The 18,115-nt window shown below is 50.3% G+C and overlaps 2 protein-coding genes across 2 annotated transcripts in view; both read right to left on the reverse strand.

The window, feature by feature from the left end:
- Window positions 1–753, reverse strand: part of GP6 (glycoprotein VI platelet) — a gene marked incomplete at both ends in the record, with an annotated part of 36,659 nt that extends 35,906 nt beyond the window's left edge. Inside the window, 1 exon segment of the mRNA XM_079724147.1 lies at window positions 697–753. Coding sequence (XP_079580273.1) covers window positions 697–753 — 57 coding nt within the window.
- Window positions 754–4,271: 3,518 nt separating this feature from the next.
- Window positions 4,272–16,699, reverse strand: RDH13 (retinol dehydrogenase 13; the record flags this gene model as incomplete). Its single annotated transcript, XM_079723701.1, has 7 exons — window positions 4,272–4,516; window positions 5,860–5,961; window positions 6,742–6,954; window positions 8,076–8,180; window positions 10,928–11,083; window positions 13,635–13,753; window positions 16,635–16,699. 7 exons carry the CDS (start codon window positions 16,697–16,699, stop codon window positions 4,272–4,274), a joined length of 1,005 nt encoding a protein of 334 aa, XP_079579827.1.
- Between the last annotated feature and the right edge of the window lie 1,416 nt (window positions 16,700–18,115).

The raw sequence follows: 18,115 nt of genomic DNA on the forward strand, positions 1-18,115 counted from the left end.
CTAACTCCCCCGAAATCCACTCCCAGGTGTGGTCCCCAGGTTCATCTCAGCCAGACCCTGCAATGCACCCAGCGTGTGAGCTGGGATTCACCCCAGGTGATGAGGCGGACCTGGAGATGATGAGCATCATCTTGTGAGGCACCTGCTTGGGGAAGGACCACGACCTTCCCTCAAGGGGTACTGGTCTCCAGCAAGGGGGGTGTTCTCAGGGAAATTGAGCAGCTCAAGATCTTCAGGTTTGTCCACACGAATGACCCAATCCCAGGTCTCAGGTGGGTCCCAAGAATGCTTCCGTCATTTCCTTGGAAGCTCTGCCACTGCGATAACAAGACCCCTCGCCGGATTTTCAGCAGCATCTGCCCTGCAGCGTCAGGAGGACCTCTGGACTTCGAGGCATGTCTTCCATAGGAGATAGGCTGCCCTGAGTCAGTCACCTGTATTGTTTCCATTACGACCTGTTTCCCAGCACCGTGCCTGTCAGCTGCACTCCACCCCAATGAAGCCCAGGTGAGAACAAGCGAGGCCCCGTGTGCTGGTGACTAGCTCCGCCTGACCCCACCCTCGGTTCGCAGCTCCTGACGCTCACAGACCCGCAAACATATCCAGATCCGCCTCCATCAGTGGTTCTCAACCGAAGGTGAGTTTCCCTCCTCGGGAACATATGGCAATGTCTGCAGACAGTTCTGGGGGTCTCACCCGGCTGGGGGGGCTACTGGCATCTGGCGGGTAGAGACCAGGGCTGCTGCTCGACATCCTGCAGTGCACAGGACAGACCCCTGCCCCACAGCAAAGAATTATCCGGCCCCAAATGTTAGCAGCGCTGGCGTTGGGAAACCCTGCTTGAAGTCTGTTACGTTCTGCCTTTCCCTGGGGGGCTTTTGTGGGTTCTAAGATGAGCACATGACCTGAGCCCAATTTGACAAATAAAAGAGAAATGCTTCTCTCCCCGTCACTGGGCAAAAAACAAGAAAACGAGTGGCCCAAATTGGCTCTGGTAGTCATCTCGTGACCCACCCCCCAAAGAGACTGCATTAGTTTCCTCTGGCTGCTGTAACAAATACCATCACCTTGGTGACTTAGAACAACATAAATGTATTCTCTCTCAGTTCCAGAGGCCAGAAGTCCAAATTCAAGGTGGCGGGGCGGGGTGGGGAACGCACCCTCCAGAAGCTCTGGGGGAGATTCTGTTCCTTGCCTTTTGCAGCTTCTGGGGGCTCCAGCCACTCCTCGATTTGAGGCTGCACCGTCCCTGTCTCTGCCCTCAATCCCCTCACTGCTTCTTCCTCTGCTCTGTCTTCTAAGGACACTTGTTGGATTTAGGCTCCACCCAGATAATCTAGGACAATCTCACCTCGAGATCCCTAATTACATGGGCAAAGAAACTTTTTCCAAATTGGCTCCCATTCACGGGTATTGGGAATTAGGACTTGGACATATCTTTTAGGGGGAGGCACCCCACCATTCAACCTGTTACAAACACCCAGCCTTGGAATGACGTTGCGTTGGTAATTGTCAGACCATCGTCTTGCAGTAGGAACCTTGATGATGTCGCTGAACTCAAAGCCTGCCACACCTCTGGGCTTCTACTTCTGTGAAATAGCGCTCCTTCTTGCTTTTCCCTGGGGTGAAAGTCAGCTCAGCTTACATCCTTTGAGTATGTCCTGTCATCAGCAACCCAAGACATCCTGACAGAATTCCCAAGCCCCACAGTGAGGTATGAGGATTTGACCCTGACTTGGTTTCCCTTTGTGAAGAACCCCCCCCACCCCGAAGCATTGTCCTTTCACATTGCATTCCTGGGTCTGTTTATTATTTTGCACCATCTCCTCTGGGCTTCTGTGGCTTTGGGTTTTGTTTTGCATTGTTTCATTTGAGATTGGTTTCTATCATCTTTCATCAGTCGGAAGGTCGTAGCTAGGTTTGTGAATCACCTCAAAGCCTTCGGAGAAGTAGACGGGGATTAGGTTGATTTGTGAGTCAACATTTGTGGTCCTTGGGGTTTCTGTTTCAGAAAGGAAGCAGATACTCATTGTGAAGGTTTGTGGTTAGAATTAGCCCTGAGGTGTGCTGCTCACATTTACATTAACAGACAAATCTCCCTGTGATTAGCTGTTCTCCTGGGCATTTAGACCGCTAACGCTCCCCCCAAAAACAAAGTGGGTTCTAAAACCAGACTTTGAATTCCAGCTCCTCTTCTTGCCAACACACCCCCAAGTTTTTTTCTTCTTTTTTAGCGGGTAGGGAGTTTGTGATTTTAAAAATCTGTTCTTCTCAGTTGATTTGCTTGCAAGCAACACTGGTGAAGCTGACTCCTTTTTTTTTCTCCCGTTGCGGAGCACAGGCTCCGGATACGCAGGCCCAGCGGCCATGGCTCATGGGCCCAGGCGCTCCGCAGCACGTGGGACCCTCCCGGACCGGGGCACGAACCCGTGTCCCCTGCATCGGCAGGCCGACTCTCAACCACTGCGCCACCAGGGAAGCCCTTTTTTTTTAATTAAAAAAAAAAATTTTTTTTTGGCCCTGCCACGTGGCATATGGGATCTTAGTTCCCTGACCAGGGATTGAACCCATGCCCCCTGCAGTGGAAGCGCAGAGTCCTAACCCCTGGACTGCCAGGGAAGTCCCTGAAGCTTATTCCTCTTTATTTGAGCAGAAGGGAACGCATGGGAAGTCCACTGGGGGTGCTAAGGAAGCAGACTTTGAAAAGGACAGAGTGGTAGGCAGAAAAGCGGGTCCTCCCCAAGGTGCCCACATCCTATCCCCCAGGACCCTGTTAGTTCACAAGGCAAAGGGGGGATTAAGGTGGATGATGGGATTCAGGTTTCTAATCAGCTGACTTTCAAGGAGGAAGATGATCCTGGATTATCTGGATGGGCCAAGGGATATCACAAGAGTCCTTAAAAACAGGAGATGGAGGCAGAAGCGCGAGAAAAAAGAGATATGGCAGCGTGAGAAGGACCTGGCCTGCCATTGTCTGAAGGGGCCACAGGCCAAGAAGTGCAGGCGCCTCTAGAAGCTGGAAAAACGTAAGGAAACAGGTTCTCCCTGGGAGCCTCCAGAAGGAACCATACCTGTTCACTCTGTTTTCTTTACTTTTATTTGAGTATAGTTGAGTTACAATGTTGTGTTGGTTTCAGGTGTAGAGCAAAGTGATTTAGTTATACATACACATGTATTCATTCTTTTTCAGATCCTTTTCTTTTCTCATATAGGTTATCACAGAATACTGAGCAGAGTTCCCTGTGCCGTACAGCAGGTCCTGGTTGGTTAGCTATCTTATACAGTAGTGTGTGTATGTCAATCCCAAGCTCCTGATTTATCCCTCCCCCTCACACACACGTTTCCCCTTTGGTAACCGCAAGTCTGTTTTCTGATATCTGTAAGTCTGTTTCTGTTCTGTAAATAAGTTCGTTTGTATCATTTTTTAATTAGATTCCACACATGATGATATCATATGGTATTTGTCTTTCTCTCAGAACTGTTCACTCCTTGCTTTCAGCCCAGAGAGACCCACTTCGGGTCCCTCCAAGGGCCACCCATAGCATGGCAGCTGGCGAGTGGGGATGGGAGGGAAGGTCGTGATCCCAGGCATCCTGTTTCCTCAGTGGTTCCTCCCCACCATGCTGTCCCCAGCGTGACTCCGAGATAACAAGGCCAGACCTGAGTCGGTCTGCTCCTGGGGGGCATCCCCAGCACCCTGCCAGGGTCCGGCACACAGAAGGTCCTCAGCAAACATCCAACGGCAAGGAATGTGCAGCTGCCATTCTCCAAGCCAAGCGATAATTCACGACCATCTAATGAGGTAGTCAGGTTATTCTGCACAGTTTACAGCTGGAGAAACCAAGGCTCAGAGGCGAGACTGGAGGTGTGCAAGGTCCAAAAGGGGACCATGAACTCAAGCATCAGCCAGACAATTTGCCCACGTCCATCCAGTCCCCGACATGGCCCACACCAGAGGGAGCTGATGCCGCACCCCAAAATTCCTGGTTTGGATTCCCAAGGGAGGCATCTGATGGCCCAGCTCACCTGTTGTCAGCAGGGCACACTGTACCAGCCAGCCCCTGGGTCAGGTGTTCACCTGCTGTCCAATCCACTGTGGCCAGAAAGGGGGCAATACTGCCACCTAGAGGGCACTGCAGGCATGGCAGCCAGCATTCTTTGGCCAAGACTGCCACCTAGAGGGTGCTGCGAGCATGGCAGCCAGCTTTGGTTGGTTGCTGTTCCATCTTGGTGACTGCCTCCCTGGTGGCTTTCATACCTGCTCCCAGAAGTTATTTGGGGAGGGGCTGTCCCCTCTCAGAGGATCCACAGGACATCTCCAAGCCCACAAGGCGGGCACTTTCAGCCCAAAGCCTCTGGGCTATCTCCTCATCCTCAGCTTCCGGGGCCGGAGCCTTCTCTTTGAGTCCCTCAAAGTACTTTCCAGAAACGCCCTCCAACTCCTCTGCCACGGCCAGGTAGGTGCTGGGCTGGGCCGCCAGCTGGGGGCTCTTGACCAGCAGCCAGAAGATGGGCCCTGCATCGGCCCACAGAGAGTTCAGTCCACACATTCAGAGAGGAAGATACAGAAAGCCCAGCACCACCCCAGGTGGCTCAGGGCCCATGAAGGCCAGAAGTTTCCCTGGAGTCCCACAGAGCTCTCCTCCAGGCCTTTGTCCCTCTGGTTCCCAACACCAGGAGCTCCCTTCCCTGGCACTGCCCAGACAAATAATTCCAGATACAGGGACCAGCTTGAAAGCTGCCTCCTCCAGGAAGCCCTCCTGGCTTTTCCCAGGCAAACGGAAGGTCCCCCTCCTCTATGTCAGCCCCAAGTCCTCATCCCACCCGATCTTTCCTTAAAGTAGCTTCTGTGTATTGAGTGTCTCCAGTGCCAGCTTCAGCTTAAGGTCCCTGATACCTAGCCCCCACCAACTAAATATTTTTCAGGATTATAAACACTAGTTTAAAAAGCTCTAATTATTTATTCGGCCAGGAATTGTGCTGGCTCTTTTAGGGAGGTCTCATCTAATCCTCCCCACTGAGGCAGATAAGGAAAGGGAGGTTCGGAGAGAAGTCACTTTGCTGGGTGGCCCAGCTAGTCTGGCATGAAACTGGAGTTAGCCCAAGCACGGCCGGACTCCAGGAAGTCAGCTCCATGACCTCTACCTCTGAAACAGTCTCATCAAACAGGCTCTGGCCTGTTTCCCAGGGCTATTCTGAGGCTGGCAGGCTGGGTAGACACATGAAAGTGACTCGGTACCAAGGAAGATAGAGGGCAGGGGGCAGAACAAAGGCCCTAAGATCGCCTCTGAGTGTGATGTTAATTTTACGTGTGAACTTGACGGGGCTGAGGGGTGTCCAGAGAGCAGGTAACACATTATTTCTGGGGCGTCTGTGAGGGTGTGAAGAGACTGCATTTGAATCAACAGACTATGTAAAATCCACCCTCACCAATGTGGGTGGGCACCATGCAATTAGTTGGGGGTGAAAATAGAACAAAAAGGTGGAGAAAGGGCGAATTCTCTCTCTCTCCTTGAGCAGGGACATCCATTTCCTCCTGGTCTCAGACACTGGCGCTCCTGGCCTTCTGACTTGGACTGGGACTTACACCATCGCTTCCCGTGGTCCCCAGGCCTTTGGGTTTGGACTGCAACTACACCGTCAGCTTTCCTGGGCCTCTGGCGTACAGATCAGGTCCCGGGACTTCTCAGCCCCACAGATGCATGAGCCAATCCCCCTAATAAATCTCTCTAAATATCTATGTACACCCTATTGGTTCTGCTTCTCAGGAAGACCCTAATGCACTGAAGGAGGGTCCTGAGCCCCAAGCTAGGAGGACAGGGGTTCAGTTAAGGGACCCCAAACTGGAAGGGGACTTACCGAGCGTGAAGCTGGAGAAGGCGGAGTTGTGCATGCCCGTGTGTCTGCCCAGCTCGGTCCTGGCCACGCCGGGGTGCAAGGCATTGACAGTCACACCCGTGCCTGGGAAAAGAAGGAAAAAGTGAGGCAGGCAGACGTCAGGTTCACCCCTCACCAGGAAGGCTGATACCAACCATCCTAGGGGGCTCCCCCTGAATCCATGTCACCCTCTTGCTCTGAAACCTCCACATCCCCAGTTTCACTTGCAAGGCAGCTCTGTCTCAGAGGCTGCCCAGGGCAGAGCCTCTGAACCTGAGCGTGTAAAAATCACTTGGAGGGCTTGAGAAGCCCAGACCGCCGGGCTCCACCCCACAGAGTCTGAAGCAGTGGGTCGGGGGGGGGTCTGAGATGCTGCAATTATGACAAACACCCAGGTGAGCTGACACTGCTGGTCTACTGACTCTTTGAGAAGCAAAGGCAAAGGGCAGACTTTTCAACCTCAGCACTATGGACGCTGAGGTCGGATGATTCTTTGTCCTGTGCCTTGCAGGATGTTGAGCAGCATCCCTGGCCTCTGCCGACTAGATGCCAGGAACATCACCCAACCTGCCCCTGCTCCCCAAACTGACAGCGAAAAATGTCTCCAGATATTGCCAAAGGTTCACTGGTCTAGAGCACCAAAGGCTCAGGTGCCTGTCCGGGATAAGCAGAGAAGAATGCTGTGATTGATTAGTGATGTCTGCTTCAGGCACCAGCGGGGAGCGTGGTGGTAAGTGTGTCATATGTTTGCCTACTCGGTCCTGGAGCCAATGCTTGACCTCCTGTCCACCCAGAGTCACAGCAGGACTGTCTCAGGCTCGGAGCTAAAGGAAAGGGGAGACCAGCGAGGCTCGCCACACACACCTTGCAGCCGCCGGCTCAGCTCCTTGGTGAAGAGGACAATGGCCAGCTTGCTCTGGCAGTAGGCTGCCTTAGTGTCATACTTCCTCTTCTCCCAGTTCAAGTCCTCGAAGTCTATGTGCCCAGCGACGTGGGCCAAGGACGAGAGGTTGATGATGCGTGAAGGGGCAGCGGCTTTCAGCTTGTCCAGCAGCAAGTTCGTCAAAAGGAAGTGACCTGGATGGTGGGAAACGAGAAGAGAACTTCACTGAATTCTTGTCCCGTGCACAGGACCACACTGAGAACATCACCTTACTTCATCCTCCCATAACCCATGTTTCTCAACAGGGTCCAACTTTGCGCCCCCCCACCAGCAGGCATTTGGCACCACCTAGAGACAATTTTGATCATCACAATTGTGGACAGTAGAGGGAGTGCTACTGCCACCTAGTGGGTGGAGGCCAGGGATGCTGCTAAAAATCCTACAATGTGGGAGTTCCCTGGTGGCCTCATGGTTAGGATTCTGGGTTTTCACTGCTGCGGCCAGGGTTCAATCTCTGGTCAGTGAACTGAGATCCCACAAGCCGTGTGGCATGTCAAAAAAAAAAAAAAAAAATCCTACAATGTACCAGACTTTCCTGACAACAAATTGTCACAAAGCCCTGTGATAACCCTCTATGAGGTCAGCTAGAGAAGAGATGCCTTCTGTCTCCCAAAATCCTTTCTCCATTTCTTCTTCAGTGATAGAATTTTGGGTTATGCATGAGACTGCCCAGTGAAAGACTACATTTCCCAGACTCTCTTGCAGCTCCATCAGGTCACATGACTGAGTCCCAGCCCAAAGGGGGTGAAGGGTAATCACATGTGTTATGGGTGAATTGTGTCACCCTCCCCAACCCCCCTAAAAAAATATGCCCTACCCTCCAGTACCTCAGCATGTGACCTTATTTGGAGACAGGGTCTTTAGAAAGGTGATCAAGGTAAAATGAGGCCATTAGGGTGAGGTCATTAGGGTGGGCCTTAATCCTATATGATTGGTGTCCACCCAACGTCCATCACCCTTACTAATGGACTGCAGATGCATTCAGGGTGACAAAAGATAAACTGACACAGTGAGAGAAGGACGGACAGAGGCTGGGGGACAGACAGACAAAGGGACAAATGGCCAAGAGGCTGATGGAAGGTCCGAAGGACTGAGGGTCCAGCAATGAAAAGGCGATTCCCCGAGCTTCCAGGTGACCCTACTCACGGCCGCCTGGCCACAATGGAGAGAGGAAGACCCCTCCCGGAGCCTGTGTCTGGCCCACGGGGGCTCCTGCTCACATCCCAGGCCGATGCCACACAGCCTGCAACCTCACCCAGGTAGTTAACGCCAAGCTGCATCTCAAAGCCATCCTCGGTGGTCCAGTGGGGGCACCGCATCACGGCTGCGTTATTGATCAGGATGTGCACTCGCTCCTCCTCTGGAAGACAGGGGTGAGGACAAATGTGTGACTCAGTTTCCCCTTCTGTAAAAGGGGTGATAATACAACCTGCTGGGTAGAACGGCTTCGTTATTATCTATTTGACAAGTATTTTCTGCAACCTAAGTGCCCATCGATAGAGGAATGGATAAAGAAGATGTGGTACATATATACAATGGAATATTACTCAGCCATAGAAAAGAATGAAATAATGCCACTTGCAGCGACGTGGATGGACCTAGAGATTATCATACTAAGTGAAGTCAGTCAGAAAGAAAAAGACAAATACCATATGATATCACATGTGGAATCTAAAAAAATGATACGAATGACCTTATTTACAAAGCAGAAATAGACTCACAGGCATAGAAACCAAACTTACGGTTACCGAAGGAGAAGCGGGGAGGGATAAATCAGGAGCTGGGGATTAAAGTATACACGTCACTATGTATAAAATAGATAACCAACAAGGACCTACCTACTGCATAGCACAGGGAACTATATTCAGTGTCTTGTACTAACCTATAATGGAAAAGAATCTAAAAAAGAATTTTTCTGTGTGTGTGTGTGTGAGCGTGTGTGGGTATATAACTGAATCACTTTGCTGTATGCCTGAAACTACAAAAACACTGTAAATCAACTATATTTCAATAAAAATTTAAAAAAATACACACACAGGAATACCCTGGCAGTCCAGGGGTTAGGACTCCATGCCTCTACTGCAGGGGGCACGGGTTCCATACCTGGTCAGGGAACTAAGATCCTACATGCCACGCAGTGGCCAAAAAAAACCACAAGCTAGCCACAAGAAAAGAAGGAAAAAGTTCTGCCTGTAACGATCTCCGAAAGAGCAAGGGGCAGCACCAGGTATATAACAGGCTCCGCTTTGTACAAAAAACCCAAGGGGAAGTGTATCCCTGTTTGCTTTATAAATGCATAAATGGTCCCCAGTAGGACACACAAGAGGTGGAGCACTGAACACATCTGAGGACGGCATGCTGGGAGCTAATGGCAGGCGTGGCGGGAAGATGTTTTGCTGTATCCCCATGTGCACCTTCTGAACGTTTAACCCTCCAAATGTTATTCCTGTTCAAAAAAAAATAAACTCGTAAGTGGTTCTGAGACCATGTGGTGGGGAGCAAAAAAGAGTGAGTCAGGCATCAATGTGACGGAAGTGCAGAGAAATGCCAGCCTGATCCCTGGATTTGCAAAAAGAAACACACAGCAAGAATGTGGGAGCTCCAGATTCTCTGCACTAACCCTCAGTTACCTACTGGCACGGCCATGTCCCCCACCGGCCCGGGCGCTCCTCGGAAGCAGAGCCTGAATCTGACTCACGTCTGTGTCACCTGCGTCACCCAAGAGCCAGAGGGCCTCCGGAAATGTTGGCTGGATCAGCGTTTCTGCCCTTCTGCACCTGGCTAACTCTTCCTCCCTCCTTGGCCTCTACTTCTTGTAGGATCCAAGCACACATAGGACTTAGTTGTCCTAGACAGCAGTCAGTTAACTTCTTCTATAAAGGACCAGGTAGTAAATATTTCTGGCTTTGCAGGCAATATGGTCTGTCTCTACTAAACTCTGCCCTCCCAGCACTAAAGCAGCCACAGATAAAACATAAACCAATGCACATGGCTGCATGCCAATAAAACTTTATGGAAACTAAAATCTGAATTCTGGGAACTCCCTGGCGGTCCAGTGGTTAGGGCTCTGCATTTTCACTGCCAAGGGCGCGGGTTCCATCCCTGGTCCAGGAAATAAGATCCCACAAGCCGGGACTTCCCTGGTGGCGCAGTGGTCAAGAATCCGCCTACCAATGCAGGGGATGCGGGTTCGAGCCCTGGTCCGGGAAGATCCCACATGCTGCAGAGCAACTAAGCCTGTGCACTACAGCTACTGAGCCTGCGCTCTAGAGCCTATGCTCTAAAGCCCACGAGCCACAACTACTGAGCCCACATGGCACAACTACTGAAGCCCGTGCACCTAGAGCCCATGCTCTGCAACAAGAGAAGCCACCGCAATGAGAAGCCTGCGCACCGCAACAAAGAGTAGCCCCCGCTCGCCACAACTAGAGAAAGCCTGTGCGCAGCAACGAAGACCGAACACAGCCAAAAATAATAATAATAATAAATAAATAAATTTATTAAAAAAAAAAAAAAAGAAATCCCAGGACTTCCCTGGTGGTGCAGTGGTTGGGAATCTGCCTGCCAATGCAGGGGACACAGGTTTGATCCCTGGTCCGGGAAGATCCCACATACCATGGAGCAACTAAGCCTGTACGCCACAACTACTGAGCCTGCACTCTAGAGCCCGCGAGCCACAATAAGAGAAGCCACCACAATGAGAAGCCAGCGCACCACAACGAAGAGTAGCCCCCGCTTGCCACAACTAGAGAAAGCCTATGTGCAGCAACGAAGACCCAATGCAGGATAAAATAAATAAATTTACTAAAAAAAAAAAAACTCCCACAAGCCATGTGGCACAGCCAAAATAAAATAAAATCTGAATTCCATATGATGGTCACATGTCATGAAATGTTATGCTTTTAATTTTCTTTCCCTCATGTAAAAATAAAAAATATGTAAATGTGAAAATGTCAGAAGAGAAAAAAATGTAAAATCTTTACCCAAAGGCTGAACGAAAACAGGTGGCAACCAATACCTGGCTCTAGGACCTGCCTGGTATAATTCCCTCCTCCCAGCCTGGCCGCCCAAGTCCTCGCCCCACAAGGCCAGCGTCATCCCTCTTACCCTCAATGATCTTCGCTGCAAACTCTCGGATGGACTTAAGGGAGGCCAAGTCCAGGTGCCGGGCGTTGACGCGGTGATTAAGGGTCTCCCCTCGAATCTCCTTGGCTGCTGCCTCACACTTCTCCAAGTCTCGACAGGCCAGAATGATGGTACCTCCTGGAAGAGCCAGACCAAAAAAAAAAAACTTTTTAATGAAAGTTTTTTCAAAAGTTCCACTCCTGAAGCAACCTAAATGTCCATCAGCAGAGGAATGGATAAAGAAGATGTGGTACATATATACAATGGAATACTACTCGGCCATAAAAAGAACAAAATAATGCCATCTGCAGCAACATGGATGGACCCAGAGATTGTCATACTGAGGGAAGTAAGTCAGATGGAAAAAGACAAATATCAGATGATATCACTTATATATGGAATCCAAAAAAAGGGTACAAATGAAGTAAGGTACAAAACAGAAGTAGAGTCATGTATGTAGAAAACAAACTTATGGTTACCAGGGGATGGGGGGGATAAATTGGGAGATTGGGATGGACATGTACACACTATTATACATAAAATAAATGACCAACAATGACCTACTGTACAGCACAGGGAACTCTGCTCAATATTCTGTAACAACCTAAATGAGAAAAGAACTTGAAAAAGAACAGATACATGTATATGTATAACTGAATCACTTTGCTGTACACCTGAAACTAACACAACACTGTAAATCAACTACAGTCCAATATAAAATTTAAAAAAAATGTTTTTAAGGGATGAATGAATAAGTGAAATGTGATTTGTCCGTCAGTGGAATATCAGCCATGAAAAGGAAGGAAATTCCAACATATCTACACCATGGATGAACCTCACAAACGTGATGTGCAGTGAAAGAAGCCAGACACAAAAGGACACAGAGTGCATGATTCATTTATCTGAAATGTCCAGAAGAGGCCAATCCACAGAAGGAAGACTACTGGTTTCCTAGCTTTGGCGGGGAAGGGAAAGTAGGGGGTGATGGCTTCGAGGAGCCCAGTTGCGTTTTGGGGTGATGAGAAATGTTCTAAAATGGCGACCAGTGACGGCTGCACAATTCTGTGAATATACTAAAAATCATGGAAGTGTATACTTTAAATGTGTGAATTAAATCTTAATACAGCTTTAAAAAGAAAACTTTTGGGGGACTTCCCTGGCAGTCCAGAGGGTTAAGGCTCCGTGCTTCCACTGTAGGGGGCGCAGGTTCCATCCCTGGTCGGGGAACTAAGTTCCCGCATGCTGGGGCGGCAGAGCCAAAATTTTAAAAAAAAGGAAAAAATTTAATTTTTTTAAACTTTTTTTTTCAAATTAGAAAAGTGAGAAGGAGCAGGGACTGAGAGGATGGGCAGCAAGGATGCCGAACCGCGTGGGTCTCCAGGGCTCGTCCTCCACAGCCGGCCCCCATCACACAGCCCAGAATGGACTCATCAAGTCCCGGATCTGTCTGTCCTCCCAGTGGCAGCCTGGCTCTCAAGGGACCACAGTGGGTGTGTTGGCCCAATTTCCCTTCTCACTTTATGTTTTCTTTAAATAAATTAGCTGTCTTATTTGTTTTCTTTTTTTTTATTTCTTTTTTTTTAATTTGTCTATTTATTTATGTTTGGCTGCATTGGGTCTTTGTTGCTGCGTGTGAGCTTTTTCTAATTGCGGCGAGCAGGCGCTACTCTTTGTTGCGGTGCGCGGGCTTCTCATTGCGGTGGCTTCTCTTTTTGCGGAGCACGGGCTCTAGGCGCGTGGGCTTCAGTAGTTGTGGTGCGCAGGCTCAGTAGTTGTGGCGCGCGGGCTTAGTGGCTCCACGGCATGTGGGATCTTCCCAGACCAGGGCTCAAACCCACGTCCCCTGCGTTGGCAGGCGGATTCTTAACCACTGCGCCATCAGGGAAGTTCCTCCCTTCTCACTTTTTCCTAAAAGGAACACCTGTCCCTCCCTTGGGGAAACCCCATGTGGTGTGGGGGGCAGGGGGGCTGCCCTCATGGCCCCCCACCACTCTCACCCCAGGGGTGAACAGGCAGCTCAGGCCTGGTCAGTCCATCAGGGACCCATTCACTGGCCACCTCGACTCGACCAGCCTGAGGAGAGTTTCCGGTCTCCCCAGCCCTCACCCCTGCCCTGCCCTGGCCTCCTCATCCCAGCCAAGGCAGCTTTGGTCTTCCAGCTGTTCAAACAAAACCTTAACTCCTCCCTTTCTCGTACCTGAGCCCACAGGAAACCCCACTGATTCCAAGTTCAAAAGACATCTGCATGTGCTGAGGAGGGCACTTCTCCTCCATTAAGCCCAGTCTGACCATGAGAAAAACGTCCAACAGACCCAAATCGAAGGGTGTTCTTCCTACAAAACGCCTGACCAGTAAGCTTGGGAGAGCCTGACCCCCAACCTCTGACCCAGGCCCTGACCCAGCCATTAGGACTGAGTCCAACTACAGTAGGAAAGGGCACAGCCGATGCAAAGAGAAAAACCCAAGCCAATAACTGCTGAGCGCCCACGGCCTCCTCTGAGACCCTGAACCTGTCCTTCCCTCTTCCAGAGACACAAGGCTTTGGGGCTTAAGCCAGTGTGAGTTTGTTTCTGCCACTTGCAATCAAAAGAATCAGATGCCTCAACATCCCCCGGGAAATCAAACCATCCACCACCAGATCTTGCGCCCGAGCCTCAGGCAGAGAAGCAGGTGCCCACCGGGACTTCACCTCTTTTGGCCAGCTCCAAGGCGGTCTGCTTCCCGATGCCCGTGTTGGCGCCGGTCACAATGACGGTCTTCCCGGGAATGGTGGTCTTGCTGGGACAAGCCCCGCCGGCGACAAAGTCCCTGGAGGTAAAAAACAGCAGGTCAGTTCGGTCTGTCTGCCCTCTCTCACCACAGGTGCCCCTGACTGCTGTGATCTCAGGGAAATGACCTCTCTGAGCTTGTGTTCCCCCAACGGAAAGGTGGAAGCGACATCGCATAACTCCATGGGACCGGTGTCGTGGTACAGGTAAAGGACTCAGCATGGTCTGGTGCGGGGAGCGTGCACAGCGAGACAATCGTCATTTTAGAAAGACCCCCTGTATTCGCTTCCTGTGGCTGCTGTAACAGATCACCACAAGCTCAGTGGGTTAAAACCATGCAACGCTATTTCCTACAGTCTGCAGGTCAGAGTCCGAAATGGGTCTCACTGGGCTTAAATCGAGGTGTCGGCAGAGCTGTGTGCCTTCTGGAGGCTCCAGGGAGAACTGAGAATCGTCCCCATGCCTTTTCCAGATTCTAGGGGCCGCCCGCATCCCTTGGCTCGTGGCCCCTTCCTTCACCTTCAAAGTCAGCAGCACAGCATCTTCAAGTCCCTGACTCTGATGCTTCTGCCTCCCTCTTATAAGGACCGTTGTGATGATGTTGGGCCACCTGGATAACCCAGATCCTCTCCCATCTCAAGGTCCTTAACACAGTGACATCTGAAAAGTCCCCTTTGACAAGTTCTGGGAATTAGGACGTGCACATCGTTGGGGGCCCTTATTCTGCTACTATGCCCACATTCCAGAGGCTAAATACTGGAAGCAATCAAATGTCACCAACAGGGAACTGGCCAAGTAAACAATGTTATCTCCACACAAGAGAAGGGCAATGTACAACACAGTAGGCACCAGCCACCAGAGGCTAATTTTTTTCTTTTTTCTAATTAATTAATTTATTTTTTATATTTATTTTTGGCTGCATTGGGTCTCCGTTGCTGCGCACGGGCTTTCTCTAGTTGCGGCGAGCCAGAGCTACTCTTCGTTGCGGTGCGCAGGCTTCGCATTGCAGTGGCTTCTCTTGTTGCGGAGCATAGGCTCTAGGCACCCGGGCTTCAGTAGTTGTGGCACACAGGCTCAGTAATTGTGGCTTGTGGGCTCTGGAGCACAGGCTCAGTAGTTGTGGTGCACTGGCTTAGCTGCTCCGCGGCATGTGGGATCTTCCTGGACCAGGGCTCGAACCCGTGTCTCCTGCATTGGCAGGCGGATTCTTAACCACTGCGCCACCAGGGAAGTCCCCTGAGGCTAATTTTTAAATTTAATTAAAAATAAATAGTCTAAACTAACACAACATAGTAAAGCAACCATACTCCAATAAAAAAAATTTTTTTAATAAAAAGTAAAAAAAATAAAACAATAGTCATACTTTCCCCCCTAGGGCATTCAGTTTTCTTTTATTCTTCCCATGCTGGCACTTTTTTTTTTTTTTAATTTTTATTTTTGCTGTGTTGGGTTTTCGTTTCTGTGCGAGGGCTTTCTCTAGTTGTGGCAAGCAGGGGCCACTCTTCATCGTGGTGCGCGGGCCTCTGACTATCGCGGCCTCTCTTGTTGCGGAGCACAGGCTCCAGACGCGCAGGCTCAGTAGTTGTGGCTCACGGGCCCAGCTGCTCCGCGGCATATGGGATCCTCCCAGACCAGGGCTCGAACCCGTGTCCCTGCATTAGCAGGCGGATTCTCAACCACTGCGCCACCAGGGAAGCCCCACTTTTTTATTTTTAAGCTTTTTCAGAACTGAAAGACATCAGCATGAATAAAAATAACAGTAGCCGAGGGACTTCCCCGGTGGCGCAGTGGTTAAGAATCCGCCTGCCAATGCAGGGAACATGGGTTCAAGCTCTGGTCCAGGAAGATCCCACATGCCGTGGAGCAACTAAGCCCGTGCGCCACAACTACTGAGCCTGCGTTCTAGAGCCCGCGAGCCACAACTACTGAGCCCGCGTGTCACAACTACTGAAGCCTGCACGCCTAGAGCCCATGCTCCGCAACACGAGAAACCACCGCACTGAGAAGCCCGCGCACCGCAACAAAGAGTAGCCCCCCGCTCACCGCAACTAGAGAAAGCGCACGCGCAGCAACGAAGACCCAACGCAGCCAAAAATAAATAAATAAATAAAAAGTAGTCGCACGGTATGGCTCATAATGGACAGGGCAAATGTAAAACATTTCGATGATCACAAGAAGTTCTACTGACCGGTGCTCCCATAGAATATTTGGTAGCTGTTTTTTGGTTTGGGGGGGATTTTTAAATTGAAGTATAGTTGATATACAATATTATATAAGGTACAGGTGTACAATATAATGATTTACAATTTTTAAAGGTTATATTCCATTTATAACCTATTCCATTTATAACATAAAATATCTGCTATATTCCACGGGTTGTGCAATATATCCTTGTAGCTATTTTATACCTAATAGTTTTTACTTCTTAGTCCCGTTTTGTCTTGTTTTTATTAAACGAATTAGCCTAGGAAAGAGAAGAAAGAACTACAGTATGTCTACATACCACGCAATACCATCTTTTCACTTACTGACTTGGACAATTCTAATTTGTTTCTCTAATTCCGGACAACGGGAGCTTAGGTGGTACACACTTTCCTTGCATCTGGGCCACGACTTGACATATGGGAAGTGCTCAATAAGTGTCCGCTGAATGAATGAATTAATCCATTAAAAGTCCAGAGCAACTAGACCAAAATGTTTACCAGGGCCCGGATCCGCCCCTTTCTCTGGGTGACCTTGGGCCGTGACCTGCCCTCTCGGGGACCAGGCTTGCCCCCGCATTCTCTGGGAGCACTGCTGGACGGGTGAGCTGGAGGACTCCTGGGTGGGCCAAGGGTTGGCAATCTCCACTCGGCGTTCCCTCCCTCGTCCTTGCCCACCGGCCAGCCGTTACCGCGCCTGCGGGACCCACACGTACTTACTTGAGCAGCACGGCGCCACCCGCCGCTGTGCCCAGCACGGACAGCGGCAGAATGTAGCGATTCATACCGGGCCGGAGCCGGGGGCGGGGGGGGCGGTGCCACTGCAGCCGCCCGCAGACCCGCGCCCGGGGTCGGTCCTAAGAGCGCGCTGCCTGGGATTCACGTGAGGAAGTGCAGGCTCCGCTGGAACCCTCGGCTTCCGGAAACGGGGAGGGCGGAACTTCCGGGGGAGGGACCTATGGGGAAGGGCCATGAGCGCAGCTGCAGCTGGGCATGGTAGTTTCCGGAGCCGGGGGAGAGGCCGTGGTCTGGGGGGCGGGGCCTACACGCAGTTCCAATAACGTCGCACTCGCACAGCTGCTGGAGGGACCCCACGATCCCAATCCTGCAGCTACTGCTTCCGGACTTCGGTCCTCTGTGTCTTTCAAATGTACCAGCATGTTTCCTCTTCTAAAAATATGTTCCTTACAAAGTACTATGTATAAAATAAGCTACAAGGATATACTGTACAGCACAGGGACTATAGCCAATATTTTATAAAAACTGTAAATGGAATATAATCTATAAAAATTTTGAATCACTATGTTGTACACCTGAAACTAATATAATATTGTAAATCAACTATACTGCAATAAAAATAAATAAGGAACATAAATATATGTGTTCCTCGTAGACTTTCTGGGACAATTTGATCATTTCAATGCTCAGAATCCAAGACCTACTAGCCTGAGAGGTTCCCAAACTCCTGGGTCCTGAGGCAGGAAGACATGGGGCCATACACTCTGGGTCTGAGGGGGGAGGGGCTAGGACTCCTGGGCCTGAGGAGAGACTCACCCTAATTCAAAACGGCCTCATCTTTATTAATTACATCTGCAAATACCCTATTTCCGAATAATGTCACATTCTGTGGTCTCCTGCAGGTTAGGATTTCAACATATGAACTTGTGGGGGGAGAGGGGCGAGGCAATTCAACCCATCCCACTTACAATACCCAAAAGTTGGAAGCAACCCAATTTTGTAATTGACATGTCCATCGACAGCTAAAGGAATAAGTTATTTAGAATAACTTCATACAATGTACTCAATAAAAAGGAATGAGGGGGCTTCCCTGGTGGTGCAGTGGTTGAGAGTCCGCCTGCCAATGCAGGGGACATGGGTTCGTGCCCTGGTCTGGGAAGATCCCACATGCCGCGGAGCGGCTGGGTCCGTGAGCCATGGCCGCTGAGCCTGTGCGTCCGGAGCCCGTGCTGCACAATGGGAGAGGCCACAACAGTGAGAGACCCGCGTACAGAAAAAAAAAAAAAAAAAAAAAAGGAATGAGGACTTCCCTGATGGTCTAGTGGTTAAGACTCCAAGCTCTCAATGCAGGGGGCATGGGTTCAAACCCCCTGGTCGGCAAAGATCCCACATGCCCTGTGGTGTGGGCCCCTTCCCCCCAACAAAGAAGGAATGAACTACTGGTATTTACACAATATGTATGA

Source organism: Hyperoodon ampullatus (genome assembly GCF_949752795.1).
Source record: "Hyperoodon ampullatus genome assembly, chromosome: 18".
NCBI classification, from domain to species: domain Eukaryota; kingdom Metazoa; phylum Chordata; class Mammalia; order Artiodactyla; family Ziphiidae; genus Hyperoodon; species Hyperoodon ampullatus.